Source organism: Falco peregrinus, chromosome 1, assembly GCF_023634155.1.
Source record: "Falco peregrinus isolate bFalPer1 chromosome 1, bFalPer1.pri, whole genome shotgun sequence".
In the NCBI taxonomy this organism is placed as follows: Eukaryota; Metazoa; Chordata; class Aves; order Falconiformes; family Falconidae; genus Falco; species Falco peregrinus.
In genome coordinates this window covers 116,052,530-116,068,214 of record NC_073721.1, presented here as the reverse complement: position 1 = coordinate 116,068,214, position 15,685 = coordinate 116,052,530, and the positions used below count along the sequence as shown (strand labels likewise).

The 15,685-nt window shown below is 38.4% G+C and overlaps 1 protein-coding gene across 1 annotated transcript; it reads right to left on the bottom strand.

Annotated features, from left to right (window-relative positions):
- Positions 1-1,164: 1,164 nt before the first annotated feature.
- Positions 1,165-9,322, bottom strand: AFG2B (AFG2 AAA ATPase homolog B). The gene is made up of 8 exons (XM_013302437.3): positions 8,066-9,322; positions 6,846-7,031; positions 5,385-5,543; positions 4,643-4,852; positions 3,996-4,223; positions 3,004-3,138; positions 2,208-2,333; positions 1,165-1,512 (listed from the first exon to the last, which is right to left on the bottom strand). Exons 1-8 carry the CDS (start codon positions 9,140-9,142, stop codon positions 1,345-1,347), a joined length of 2,289 nt encoding a protein of 762 aa, XP_013157891.2. The 5' UTR covers positions 9,143-9,322; the 3' UTR covers positions 1,165-1,344.
- Positions 9,323-15,685: the final 6,363 nt, after the last annotated feature.

The window sequence follows — 15,685 nt, the reverse complement described above, 5'->3', positions numbered from 1 at the left end:
ACCAGGGCACCGTTAGCTCGGGTGGTCCTAGGGGGTGAGTACAGAAGGGGAGCAGCATTATCTCTGAAACAACGAACTGACAGTATTTTGCTGTCCCAACAGCTTTCAGGTCTGGTAATTTTCAAGCAACACTCTCAAACACTGGAAAGCAAAACAGGGAGTTACCGTGAGGTTTTTCGTAGTTTATCTCCAGCTTTTCTCTGCTGAGAAACCTTTGGGCAAGTTCACTGGCACTGGCCTACTCGTTGCCAGCAATAAAGCAGCAGGACAGTCCTTCCTTAGGAAATGGTGATCAAAGCCACCAAGCTGTAGGACAGTCATTTATGTGTGTCCTAAGTTACAACGGCTTCTACTACTCCCCTTTACCCTGCGCAGTTGCTAACTGCCTTGTAACTTCCTTTTGTGATCCATCTCCCTGTAAACCACACTGCAGCACAGGCCTTAGCACCCCTGTTATGAGAAAGAAATAGTCATTAATGGGTTTATAACTGAAGAACCTCAGCTGAAATTAGAAACTATCTTTGACAGTAGAGTTACTCAGTTCACAAGCATCTTCATGGGGAAAAAGAATAACTAAAAACTTCCTACCTTGGTAAGTTAAAATGCACACTTACATGTAGCAACAATTTCCTTTGACGTATCTGTGTATTTTAGAAGATGACCTTCAGAAATATATTGACAAAGAACTGTGGGGTGGGGAAAAGAATTCTGCAGAAACTGTTATAAAGCAAACTCCCTTCTCTAAAGAAGAAATTAGACTTCCTTAGTATTTTCTTATTTAGTCCAAATGCTTGTACAGTAAGCATTAACATCTAAAATTACTCCAAAAAAAATCAGACTCCCAAACTTACAAGGTATTAAGCACTGACCACCTTTTCACTGCCTCTGTATTTTAGAAGCTGCTTCTAAGAAAGCCTGTAGACATACATGTAAAACCTTACGTTTTATATACTATGAGACTTACTTCCTTCTATTTAACATTCTAAAAGCTTCTCTTTTTTTAAAATATTCACTGTCTTTTGGAGATTTCACAATACATTTTAAATTAAATATTCTTATCATGCCAGTGTTTGTACCGAAAAGTAGGGAATCTACAGTAAAGCTAAGCTGTTCCACAGTGCTTTATCCAAGTATCTCAGTTACTTGTTTCATCAGATTCAAACCTAGCCAAAACAAACAAGATTTGAATTTATTCTCCATTATTGAAATCACAGATTTTTCACAAGTGAAGTTTTACTGTATTTCATATACACTGAAAACTATAGTAAGTACAGTATTAAAAAGCAGGAAACATGTAAACTGTTGCAAAATCTTTGTAATGTATTTAAAAATACCTATGCTACATCACTCCTTTTTGATTCCAGAGGCTAATTCTTGATTATAAAATTTTTCATAAAAGTCCAAGTCTTTTATGTTTAAGGATGGTTTTACAGTCTTCCGTGATTTTACGAAATGCTCATGTTTTACAGCAGTTGCTTCAAGTCCATTCTCTTGCAATGCCAATAAAGCAGCCTTTAAAAGAAAAAAAACAACACACCAAAACCAGAACAAAACCAACTTGAAGTGCTTATCATGTTTTAAGCTGCAAAGAAGTTATTATAAGTATTCTAAAATACTTTACATGAAACAAAATTTTAGGTAAAGCACATGAATACAGCATTGTATAATTTACAGTTATTTAACAATAGATAATTGAGTAAGATGAGTGTAACTTTTTCATTTGCTTTTTTGTCTGGGTTAAACAATATATCCTTGATCACATATATTTGGATTTTCTTCCTAGTCTTCTCTCTTTTACATAATTTATCTCAAACACTTAAGATTTCTCCTCTCAGTTTTTTTCTCTCTAGGCTTGAGAGCACATGCCAATTTCAGCTAAAGATGCTGCAGTTGCTTGCAAAGCACAGAATACCATTTATCTGGATGTGAGCCTGAGTTAGAAAGGGCCACATGAAACAAAGGGTAGTACAGTTCCTTAAGTTCAAGTCAATGATCACAGAAAGTATTTATTCTTATCTGGCCTCTTTATTTAAAGAGTTAACCCTTGTTCAGTTCTTCTGTTTTACTCAATTATCTTTATTTTTCATTAGAAACTGTGAAAGAAACCATATTACAGATGGCTTGGTAACATCTATGAGTTAGCTCTCTTTTCACTGAAGGGTTTCATTTACAGTTTATTTCACAGATTAACTGTGAATATTTCTTACCTCCTTGCACAAATTTTCAATATCTGCTCCAGAGAACAGGTCTGTCATGGCTGCCACATCTTGTAATGACACATCATTATCTAATGGCATTTTTTCTGTGCAGATTTTCAAAATGGAAAGCCTTCCCTGTGAGTTGGCGCATATTATACAAGAAAAAGAAGCCAAACAAACCAATAATTAATTCCTCTCCAAAGCAGTACCACATTTTAAATTAGAACTAAGGAAAATCCCCAAAAGTACCAAAACCAAACTGACATGTTTTTGGTGAAAGAGTGAATACAATGCTATTAATGGAGATGATACTTATATGGTTCTATTCAAGTCTGTTATTTGCAGTTACTCATTACTTCATGAAAACATAATATTTTAGACTGAAGAGTTCATATTTGGCCTGCTTTGGGTCAACTCCTTTTTTTTTAGGAAGCTCAGAGCAAGTGGCTACGCTACTCTTGGGAACAGGGCACAAGAATGATTTGAAGCAAGAATAGACACCTTGTTACAATACTTCCTAAACTGCAGCTTGATGTTGTACAGAATTATTCCAGATTTTGGCTGTTTTCTATTTGCAACAGTGTAACTACACACACCAGTTAAAATGTTACTGGTGTTTAAATTACAGATGTAATTATTCCCTTTTAAACTTCTCCTTTATACCTTGAGTTTAGTGACTGATCTTCAGTGAATCATCCATCAACTGTTAAATACATTATTAGGAATATGCCACCTTTGCTCTTAAAGTATGCTGGCAATTAATATCTCTCCATTTAAAGTCACATATGATTTTGTAATACATCACCTTCAGATCTGGAGGTGGAATATAGATCACTTTGTCTAGCCTTCCAGGACGCAGTAAGGCATCATCCAACATATCTGGTCTATTTGTTGCAGCAACTACCATGAAATCTTTGTTCAAAGTTTCCTGAAACTCTAGCTGAGTAAGAGATGATATAAACAAATTAGTGCAACATGGTTAAGATATTAATCATCTTTAGATAACATCTAACTACTCATGAGAAAAGGGGAAGAGCAAAAAGGTGATGTATCTTTTCATGCCGTTATTTTCCTTTCAATATTATTATTTTTTACTGAGGTAAAAAAATCTGGTGCAGGCCAGATTAGAGGACAAGGAAGAAGTAGAGTTAGTATCTGCCTTGATGATAAACACAGACTTTTCTTTGGCCAGACTGTAAGACCTTTTATATGCAAAAATTCAGTATCCTACAATTCTGAAACCATTTCCTTTCTATTTTCCCCCAAAGATTATCATGTTACAAAGACAGAAATTTAAATATAGAAAAGCTAGATATTAAATGTCATGAACACTGAAAAGCCCAGCTGCAACTTTTTTGTTTAAAAAAAGTAACTGATCATAACTGTACTGTTTTTGTATAAAGTACGTACGAGAAAACACTGCAAATAAAGCACTTTAAAAAGTAAGTTCAGGAAGGAACCTGTATAATAGTAAAAATTAGCACAATTCATCTAAAAAATTACCTTTGTGTCAAGCAAGAGGATTCTTGTGATAGAAGATGAATACCAACTAGTAATGCTCATTAGCCTGCGTGGGTATTGCATTCAAAAAAGTCTCATTGAGGAACAATGTATATAAGAACATTAGCAGCCTATATACAGTATTTTCTAGAAAACAGAAATCATGACAGAGTAGAAGATCTTGCATATTTTTAAGCTTGAGATAAGAATAAAAAGTGTGAATGCAACAACTAAAATTTCTGGAACAATTGGATAGAATTTATCGTTCTTCCTATATGGAAGAGGGGACATAAATACCTTTCTTTCCTCATCGCTTTGTTCTTGACATTGACCCTCAAGCTGTAGTTTGCTTCCTCTTCTTTCTGTGACTTTCAGTCCAATACCATCCAACTCATTGAGAAGAACAGAAAGAACCCGCTCTGAGACACCATGGCCAGTTCTGCAGTGTGACCGAGATCCCACGATAGAATCAATCTCATCTAGGAATACTATTGCTGGAGTATTTGCTCTTGCTTGGCGAAAAACCTTTTTTATAAAAAAAAAATATTAATAATGTAAAAATGTTAATGCATATATTCTATCAAGTAAGGTGAAGATACCTATCTACATATGCTCTGTATTTTACTCACTTAACTTTAAAGATACATTAATACAGATTCAAAAGACCTGTTCTGGCTTATGTTTACTATAGGCTAATTCTACTTCTTATTTAAATTCTTAACTGAAAACAAAAGGGTAGAACTACTTTCAAAGTTTAAAATTGGAATAATTTTAGGGCTAGATTCTCAGTTTATATAAATGCAAACCTGTAACCCATTTCTATTTAATAATCAGATGACAGCTTTAACTATCATTTTTTCAAAAAGAAAATGTAGGCCTAGCTAACATTTTACAAATATCAAGCAAAAATACACTATAGACCTTACACAAATTAAGAACTGTACCTGAGCCAGTATCTTCTCTGAATCTCCAACATAAGGTGAGAAAAGGTCAGCACCACTTACAGAGAGAAAGGAACAGTGACAGCTTGTGGCCACAGCCTTCACCAGCGTGGTTTTGGCACACCCTGATGGCCCATAGAGAAGAATACCCTTTGGATGAGACAGGCCCATCCTAGCAAACGCCTGAGGAAATTTCATAGGCCACTCAATACTCTGTCAATACATAAAAAAGGGATGAAACTCTTTGTTAGTAATAAAACTAGAGTTCATAGGCAGTCAATAAAATTGCTGAGCACATTATTTCCTCTCCTTGGTATAAACACTCATTTCAAATCAGAGAATCCTAATTTGGTTCTTCATATAATGCTCCCCGCTTCCTAAAGTTTCCTCTCCATCTCAAATGCAAAAAAAGGCAGTACTTGAAAGATGACACGCATGAGCCACCTCCAGCTGCAAATTCAGGAATGGACAAATTATCTGGCTGCAAGTTAAGTGTTTTTCAACTACTAAAAAGCATGCTTATTTCCCATGATATTACACTTGGTGGTGATACCTTGTGACTGGAAGAATTCTCACTCATACACATTGTAATAAGTTATTACACTATAAGGAAAGATGTTTAAGATGCAATTTATAATCAGGTAATTTGCAAGAAAATTCATTTCCATATTGTAACATACAGAATACCTCTGAGGACATGGTTATTTGAAACCAGCTGTTTATCTAAATTTGTTTTATATGTTACCTGTTTTAACTTTAATTTCACATCTTCGAGACCGCCAATCTGCTCCCACGTGACAGGTTTACACTCTGTTAGTCCAACTGCACTTCGAAAAGAGGACGGTTGAATTTTTTTAAAAGCTTCTTGGAAATTTGCCATATTAACCACAGTTTCAGTCAAATCCTGAAGAAACCCAGATAAAGCTTATTAACAATATTTTTATGTACTAACTTAGAACGCTGCATTAGTGTGCAAAATACTTCACAAAAGGTGAAATGCAACTAATAAAGAAGCAAATTCCTGCCCTAACAAGCTTAAACACTGTCAATGCAAAGATGTAACACAAACAGAGATTAATATTTTAGAGAAAACTGCTGTTTTTTCCCCTAAATTATGGTTCCATTAGACAGTGATCTGCTAAATGAAATGGTTGCTAGTTTCAGGGTTACCACACACACCGAATCCTAAAATCTCTTGAATACAAATAAAAATATTCTAACATCCATTTTCACTACATACTGGAGAAAGTAAGGCTTTCTCAAATAGGCTATAAAATACAATTAAACTACAGATGCAGTAACAGAACTAAGGTGTATTTTACAAAGGCACTTCCCGTTCTCAAGGGAAATAGGCTGCCTACTTATTATTTTCATTTGTCCATCTATTTCTTTCTGGGATACCAGGCTTAAATTATTTTGTTTATCATATTCAATATTTGTAAGGTATCTGGAGGAGATGGAAGTTCTAGAAACATCACGCTCTCTTTTTCTATCCCTGAGTGAATACAGAGGGTTCTACTATTCTTGGAGATGCTCTGACTCTGGAAATTTTGCAAATACGGCTTCAAATTTCTGCCAGACCGTTCCAGATGAAAAACCACAGCAAACATATCTCACAATTCTTGTAAAAGTCAGAATATTAAGTCAGAATATTAAGAAATAGCTATTCTAGCCATGGAATTAGAGAATTGCCAAGAAGTTTAACTTCTGCACACTGGGCAGTTGTATACCTTGTTGTCCTTGTCTAAAACAAGGTTATATCCAGCCATACAACCCAAATGATAATAGTTATTATCACTAGCAGTTATCTATTTACCTGTCAACCTAAACTTTAATTTGAAGTTATTATTAAAAAAGTAAAATTTTAAATTGTTGATAGCTTCAGACGAAAGCTTTTGTGGACACTAGAGTTTAGTTTGCCAAAAAAGATGAGAATCTCCGCTTTGCACAATCCTAAAAAGATAAGGACAAGGATAAAAACTCGCAGCAAAGTTTTTCACCCAGAAAGGAGAAAACAGTCTTTGCAGGTGGAGAACTGAAAGGCCTAACAAAATGGCATATTTACAATTGTAACACACCTGGTGTTTTTCAGTATTTTATTGTGACTTCTTCAGTATGTTGAGCTCTTCAAGTAAAGCCATGTATTAATGAAGAAAGGGTAGTACATATATTAATGACATTTATCTTGACTAATTTGCAGCCATACCGAAGAGCTGTGGAACACAGCCTGCATAGCAGCTTCTCTGCAGAGTGCTGTCAGGTCAGCTCCAACATACCCAGCTGTCATTTCTGCCAGTTTAACCAAATCAACGTCTGTAGACACCGGCATACTAGATGTAAGCAACTGCAGGATGGATCTTCTTTGCGTAAGTGTTGGGGTCCCAATAACAACCTACACCAAATATAATAAACAAAAATTTAAAGCGGATATTTTGCTATATTCCTCTTATTTTATAAGCCTATGCAAGCAACTTTGTCTCTGCTTTATACTGCTTACTGAAGATTCATACATACTTACACTGCACCTAACGACTTTTACAAGAAAGTATTACCAACAATACACAAATGACAAATATTTTAAATACCCTTCATTTACACTCAACTGTCCAAGTGAGCAGTGTTTGTATAAACAGTTGTTCATAACACACTGTCGGCTAGTGTCCAGCAAGTCCTGTTTTAAGGCAAACTTAACATAACACTTGCATCTCAAGGACTGAATTAGATTCATCCAATAGAAAAAATTAATCAGATAAACATTCATACATTATTAAAAACCTGGTAAAATACTGCCAGAAAATGTATCTCAACAATCTATAAATCGTAGAAAATAAAGCAAATTTTAACTGTGAAAGCATTAAAGGAATTAAAGAGTAAAATGGATGACTCTGGAGTGCATTTAGCCAGGAAAATAAACAATACAAGTAAAAAGCATTTTTGCATTGCATAACTAGATGTGTTCCTCCTTCTGACCATTTGGCTAACAGAAGTTTTCCAGAATAGACCTAGCCTCTGTTACTGAAATCTGAAGTTTTGAGACAACAGGTTACTATTTTCTCTGTCACAATAAACTTTTACAGAAAGATTATCAATAAGATATATGAAATTATTGTAAGTCTGTAATACTAAATATCTGTAAGCAAAAAAAACCCCTTAAGAACAGGTCCATATCTTTATGATAAAGAAGCACAAAGACTCTTATCCATTTTCAAGTATTTGAAGCTCTTGTTTTCCACAGGAAAACGTGTTCCCTACCTTACCCAAGCTGTAGCAAACTAAAGAAACAAGACATGTGTCAAGCCTGTAGAGCCCCACTATGAAACATGAGTAGTAGACATAAAAAAAAAAGAATTACTTTATTAACTGCCCCCTGCTCCACCTCAACAACGAAAGAAAAAAAGAGAGCATATCAGCAACAAGGTTTCTCACCTCTCTGTCAAACCTGCCAGGTCTTCTCAGCGCCGGGTCTAAGGCATCAGGCCTATTTGTTGCTGCGATGACGACCATCTTACCTTCACTGCCTACACCATCCAGCAGCGTCAGCAACTGAGCGACCACGCGATCCTCGGGAGCATTGCTCGAGCTTCCTCGCCTCGGGCAGATGGAGTCAACTTCGTCGATGAAGAGAACAGTTGGGCCTTCGTGTGACATCTCTCTGCCCTTTTCAAAGACTCTTCGCAAATTCTCTTCACCTTCTCCTGGCCTGGAGCCATAGAGGGCCGGGCCATTGATGCAAACCAGATACACTCCCAGTTCTTTTGCCACTGCCTTTACCATGAGGGTTTTCCCTACGCCTGGGGGCCCTATTAGCAGCACTCCGTTGGGGACAGAAAGCCCTAGCTTCTTAAAAGTCTTTGGAAAGCGGAAAGGCAGCTCTATCATTTCTTTCAAAGACTTCCCCACGTCATCCAGCCCTGCAATGGAAACTTTAGCAGTGTCTTCTGATAAATGTCTGTACCACTCAAGAGTGACCACCTCCTTGATTTTTATGCTTGTTTGGGAGGTTACCAGGCCAGCTTCATCCATCAAAGGCTCTGCAGACAGGATTTCAATATACACCACGGGATTTTCGAGATTTGGGGCAACAGTAACAACATAAAGAGGTGAAACATAAACATTTCTTAGCAGTTCTCTGATCGTCTCCTGCAACACTGCTCTGGGAATCGACTTCTTCAGCACGGAGCTCCCGAGGACCACTTTCACAGCCGCCTTTTCCAGCCGGCGACAGGCCAGCGGCCTCACCTGGCCCAGGCTCAGACTCAGGCCCCTGAGGTCCCCGGCGGCCACCCCCGCCGTGCTGCAGGCCAGGTCCACCTGCAGGTACCCGTCCGCCAAATCGTGCCTGGGCCAGGCCGTGCACAGGCAGCAGCCGGTGGGCAGCGCCACCCGCAGCGGGGCGCCCAGCCCGGCGCCCAGCGAGGAGAGGGCGGCAGGGCCCATCCTGCACCTCTGGGTGCCTTCATCGCCCGGGTCCAGCGGCAGCAGCTTTAAGACTGCCGCCTCCATCGCGGACCTGCGCGGCGCTCCCTCCGCCGGAGAGTGCGGCGGCTCCACCCCGCTCCGCTCCGCTGTGCGCGGCCCCGGGCAGCCCCTTACTCACCGCGCCGCGCCGCGCCCCCCGCGCTCCGCCAGCCCCGGCCCCCTCGCCGGGCCGGGCCGGGCTGGGTCGGGCCGGGCCGCTCCCGCGCTGCGCCGCGCTGACAGGCGGCCCTGGCGCCCCCCGCGCGTGCGCCACACTGGAGCACGCGCGCTCGGCGGGGCGGGGCGGGGCGGGGCGGGGCCTTCCCTTCCCTCACGCTCCCGCCTCAGCGCCGGTGAGGGCGTCCCTGTCCGAGCGGCTGTCAGGCGGCGGTCCGTGCGGCGAGCTCGCCGCTACCCAGCTGTAAGCTCGCTCTCTCGACTTCTTCTGCCCTCTTCAACAGACGGAATGGATTCACCCCTTTCTTCGTTACCACTCGGGCTGTTCTCCAGAGAGCTGGGCTTGGCGGGGCTCGCCGCCTCCCTCACTTCGCCTCTTCTCTCAGCGCCTCCCGCTTATCGGGTTTGCGCTTCTTAAACATGTTCCCAAAAGTTGGGCTTCCCCTTTCTCGTGTCTCCTGTCAGTGCTTCCCTGGACTCAGCACCTTTTTCACTGGCAGTTGGGATTGAGTCAACTGTAGGTGCCAGTTAAGAAAAACGAGTAGGGAGCCACCCAACTGACATGAGGAGCAGCTGTTAAAAGTCATTAGGACACAGATAGCTATTCAACAATTGTTAAAACTGTAGTAGGATGTTGCTCTGACAAATGCTCCATCAGCATTTAAGAAATATCAATTGTATAACAATTTTGGTCTGCTGCCTTCTTAAATTGTGCAGCACTTTTATAAAAACCTGTCAGAAGAAGCATTGTGGGATACAAGATAAATGGTGAGCTGTAAAATTTAGTATGTGCATAATTTTATTTTTGTAAGTAGCTTCATTGTAACTAAAGTTGTGCATGTCCTGAATACATGCAGACTTCATTTGACACTACGTATGTAGAATTGGGAACTCAGATATACGTTACCAGTCAGGTGTAGTTATGGCCACAGAAAACCCAGAAAGGTGATTTACACCATGAATATGAAGTGTCCAGCAGGTATTTTGAAGGCCTCTGGAGGGGAAGCATAAGGAAATCTTATTGATTTGAGTGTCCTGCTTAATCATATTCCTTATTGAATGAAGGGCTGTAAGCAAAATATTTTAGTAATGTATGTGAACAACAGCAGGCAGTGTTAGCAGAGCCGGTTTAGCTGATTTTAAATGCTGAGTAGGAATTCAGAAGAAAGGCATAGGGCTGAGGAGTATACAAACCACCATGCCTTTTCTTGTGCGAGAGGGCCTATGTTCTATTTCCTTTCAATTAATGACCAAATTTTCTCCTTTCAGTGTTTATTTTCTGTTCCTTTTCTCCTGGATATCTACTTAATGTTTCTTTTCATAGCACTTTTTTGTACTGCACATGTATGCAAATGCTTATATGGAATATGCAGACTTGTTTAGGTATTTAGTGTGCAACAGACTAATGCCTGTCTAGAGAATATACAGACAAAAGATTATAAGGAGCTTTCATTCCAAGAAGGAGAATGTATTTTCAAGCCAATGTCTTATAAACACATTCTCTTGTTTTATTTCTTTCTGTCAAAGGTTCTCGTAAACATGAGTGCCCTTGATTAAACAAAAAATATACTCTGTTTAAAATGGCAGATTTGTGATTCAGAGTTCCAAATGGTAAATGGTAGACCCTCTGCTTGGTTTTAAAAAGTTGTGTTTAGGAAATAAAAGTATGGAAAATCGCATATTTGAAACAAAGTCTGTGGTTTATATTCATATATAGTTGTTCTTTGTAACAGACTTATTGTAACATCTGGAAAACCTGATTTCTTAGGAGAAGGAAAACACCTGCAAATCTAATCTTGAGTGACAAAGAATTCCAAATAATAGTTGTTAGAATTACTGATTTGAGCTTCTGTTGGCTTTATGAAGACAAGTCTAGGTTTCTTGCTGATTTTTTTTAATGACAAATGCATGGAAGAGATGCTTTGCAGTCATCCATCTATTTTTCCAGTTTTAAAAATACTTTGATACAGATTTGCATAAATAGAATTGCATAAGTAGCAATCAACAGTCTCTTTTCCTTCCTGCTTTCTGATTATAGTTCCATGATCAGTTTAGACAGTAAAAAAGGGGATGCCACCCTTTATCACCTTAATTATATAATTCCTGTCCTTTCTTTTAATAAGAAAAGCATCTGTATGGCAAAGGTGATGAGCTTGTTTCATGTAGTATGTTTTTTCTTGGCGAGTTAGTTAACTGGCACTAAATTTTGAATTTGCACTGGTGTGCAAATGCTTGTGTCATTGCAAAAAATGGCTTGAAATGGGCAGCTGGAAGAAAAGGGATAGCTGAAACTTCTTTTGGTGGCAGTTCCAGCTTGTGTCATCACATTGATTGGGGAAATGATGGCATTGGTTTATGGAAAGAGCAAAGACAAAGCCACCAGCCTGGTTGGCAGGTTTCTTCCAGTAATAATTTATGAAATATGAATGGAATACATTTCACAAAAATGGGAAATGGGAATGAAGTACTAATTCACGAAACAGCAGTCTTAGATAAAAGTAGTTAATTTGACAGTGTTGATGCACACTGCTATATAGATTAGTTACTAGGTGTAAAACATATAACAATAATACGTTTGCTGTCCAACATAAAAACTATGATATTGTTGCTTGATAAGTGCATCTCAGCTGGTGAGTTTTATTTTAAACTTACTTGATTTTTAACTAGCATATTGTTCTAATACTGAATATTTTGCTTTAAGACACTGATAGTTCAGTTCTTTTTAGTGTAATGAAGTGGAGCCCCAAAATCACTACTGTGACTTTTTGAAAGTGCACAGGATTGGCTTCTTTGGAAGAAACTGTGGGATCAAGACCTTTTTTATATATTTTAATAGAAAACATCACTGAGTGACATTGCTCTGCTTTGGAATGCATACCTTTTAATAGCCATGCTCCTAAATAATTTACAGACCCCAAAATTAACAGTAACAAAGTGGCAAAACGGCATTCCACCCACAATCTAGTTTAAACTGTAAAAAAAAAGAATAATGTTTTACATTTTCTTATGATTCACTAGATGGCAGCTGATCTTCAAGAATGGCTCTATTTCTCCTTTCAGATCTGATAATTTGAAGGGCGTAGTGATCAGTTCTTGGAGAAATCAAATATTGTCCAGCATTGTCTTCACTCTGTTTCTAATATGAAACTGAAAAACCAGCACAGTGAGTGTTCAGATAATTTTCAGCTTCATTACTCTTTCAGCTTTTTCATGCTGGGTTTGTTGCTGGGAAAGAATATTCCTTTATTCTTTGCTTTCAGATTTAGTGGGCCAGATTAACTTTTTAAGGAGAACATACTCCAATAATATTCTAAAAAGACAGAATAATATTTCTGTTTTTCTTTTGTTTACAGGTATTGGGTATTAGTAGAGTAAAATAAGGTTCAAAATTCCTGATTATTGTAACTCACAAAATAAAAATAACTGTCTTGTTACAATAATTCCCTGTATACAAAGTAAAGAGGATATTAAACTGATTATATTTTTAGTAAGTTTATATCTAGTATCAGAACTGATTTTTTTATTTTAAACTGTCAAATTAACAGTGTCTTTAACATGGTCTTTTTAATGGTAAATGGGTTTGAAAATGTGCTGTGATTGTCTATTAATCAAATACAGGTTGCTGAAAGTGAGTAGATAGCGTATGTATACTTTAGGGCAGGATTTTAGTATTTGTGGAGGTTCTGTGGCTAAGTATAAATGCTGTATTATACTTATGCTAGATACTGCATATTTGAAAGACCAGGCTCTGTTACAACTAAACTTCGTAGATAAATTGTAAAGACATGCTTAGAAAAGGAGTGGAAAGAGCTTTTGTATGTCTGCATGTCTATGGGAGGGCCACCCTCGATGTGTTTACTTAATTTTCTAGTGAACATCCAGTCTTGTTTCTTTATACGGAGAAAGTTCCCACTGCAGTTGGTAGGAATTTTGGATGTGGAAGGCATGTGGGGTTAGACCCTGCATTTCTCAAAGAGGAGTGAAGAAAATCTCTGCCTGCTGCCAGAAAGCTATGGTGAAGTTACTGCACCTTAGATAACATTCATGCTGCATCTCTGCAGCTGTCACTGCAGATGCATCAGAAAAAAATGTGTGCCTGCACCTGAAATCTTCCAATGAAAACTCAGTTGTCTTAGCTTATGTTGCCAAGGAAATGGTTTTATGCTAAGAAACTACATTTTCTTGAGGGTGATGTGAGGCCCAGCTGCACATTGCGTTCTCTGTACACTTCTTTGGGGTGGTAGCCTTTCCAAGAGGGGAAAAATGGACAGCAGCAGATGGTTTAACAAGTCACATTTATCCATTTGTCTATATTTGTCTTTAGCACTTTTTGATTACTGCTTAGATAAGCTTGGTTATATGTTTCAGCATAATATACAATCCAGTGTTTCACTGGATCTTGTTTTGGATATGGAATAGTGAGATCCTTGTGTGGTGTTCAATATAGGAATGTGAGCAGACTGTGGAGAATTACAGAAGGACCATACATGACTGAGGGACTTGGCAGTAAAATGGCAGATGAAATTCAGTATACATAAATGTGAACTGATGCACAAAGGGAAGAGTGATCAAAGGGAAGGGTTGGTTTCATAGCATCAGGATAGATGATTCCATGAAAATGTCAGCGAACTGCTTGATGTGAAAAAAGCAAATCAAATGTTAGCACTAAAAAAGGAACAGAGAACAGAACAAAAACCATCCAATCCCACTGTGTAAATTCGTGGTTCACCTGTACTTTAGATCTTGTGTGTACTTCTGACCTCCTCTTTCCAAAAATCTGTATTAGAACCAGGAAAGGTTCAGAGAAGGCAGCAAGAGTGATGAAAGGTATGGGATGGCTTCAGTGCAAGGAATGACTAAAAGTAGGCTGTGTGTCCTCAACACAGAAAGAAAACTTTGAGGTGGCTATGGAAGATTTGCAAAATTGTAATTTGGATAGGAACTGCTTGTTTTAAGGGTCTCTTTCAATGCCAGAACAACTGATGCTACGCAGGCCTCTGTTCAAAACAAAGAAAGGTACTCCATCACACGGTGGGTAGTAGGGCTGTAGAGCTTCACTGCAGGATGCTGTGGATGCAGAATTGTATGTAGGTGCAAGGGGAGACTGGACAAGTATCTAGAAAAGGATGCTGCTGTTCATGAAAGTTTTCAGGATTGAGGGTGTCTGCTTGAGAAGAGAGCTCATAAGGGACTGCTGAAGAGCCACACTCCTGTTGGTGTCAGAAACTTCTGCAAGCTGAAATCATTGGAAACTGGATGTGTATAAGAGAGGAGGTGTCATGCATGCTTATTCTGACTGTATATTTTTGACCACTGTTCAGTTTTCTTTTTTTAAAGGCACGTTCTTAAAGCATCACATGCTTGTTACTTAAATTATGCAAATAATTCTGTAAAAATAATTGAAGTCAGGCATACAAAATGTTAGGTACGTGCTTTGTATTTACATTTTCCCTTTCAGAAAATCCCACATAGCAGTTATACAGATTAGTCTATAGTTTATATAGAATTGTCTTGCACCTTTCTAGAGATTTTTACAGTACTTTCTCGGAATTTCCCCAAATACTTGCAAGGAATTCCCACTGTGTTTTTTAGGCACTTTCCTTGTGCTTGTAAAGAATTTTCAAGATTCTCCTTAGGGTTGATAGGAATTTTCCTGGTGCTTTGTGGAAGTTTTGCTTCCTTGCTTTGTAGGGATTTCTGCCAATGCTTTCTAGAAATATTCTATTTTATCTTCTGCTTTCTAAGGATTTCCTGAATGTATCCTAGGAATTTGCCTAGTGATACAGCATGTTCCCCATGCTTTCTAGGAATTTTCCAGGTCCATCCAGGAATCCTCTCTGTGCTTTCAAGAAAGTCTTTCTAGATTAATTTCTAGGAATTTTCTCTGTGCTTTACAAACCACATTCCTACGAAGAACATTCTTACATTCCAGGAAGCTACCCAGAACCATCTAGGGATTCTCCCCAAGCCATCTAGGAGTCATTGCCATATCTGCTTTGAAGAGCAAAACTTAAAGTACTTGGGTATGAAGCTAGTTGTTCAGTAGATCTGTTTTCCACCCAGTATTTAGCTTGAAAAACATTTAACACTTCTTTTTCAGACTTCCCTTCCTTTATGCCACAGCTATATATTGTACTTTTTTCTCTCTCTTCTTTCCCTCTCTTCTTTCTCCTGGTTAAGATAGATAGATTTTCTTTTTTTTTCCTTTTTCAGGTTTTATGATTGCTTTCTTCAGAACAACTATATCACTTCTTTACGCATTTACAGAGTATTCATTTCAGACTTTCATTTAGACTGATTTTTAGAGCAGGACTGTATATATCTTCAAGTTTTAACTTGAAAATTTTGGCTAAGATCGCATAATTTACAATTTTTATTGATAGGAGATCAGTGAAAGACATTGAAAAACAA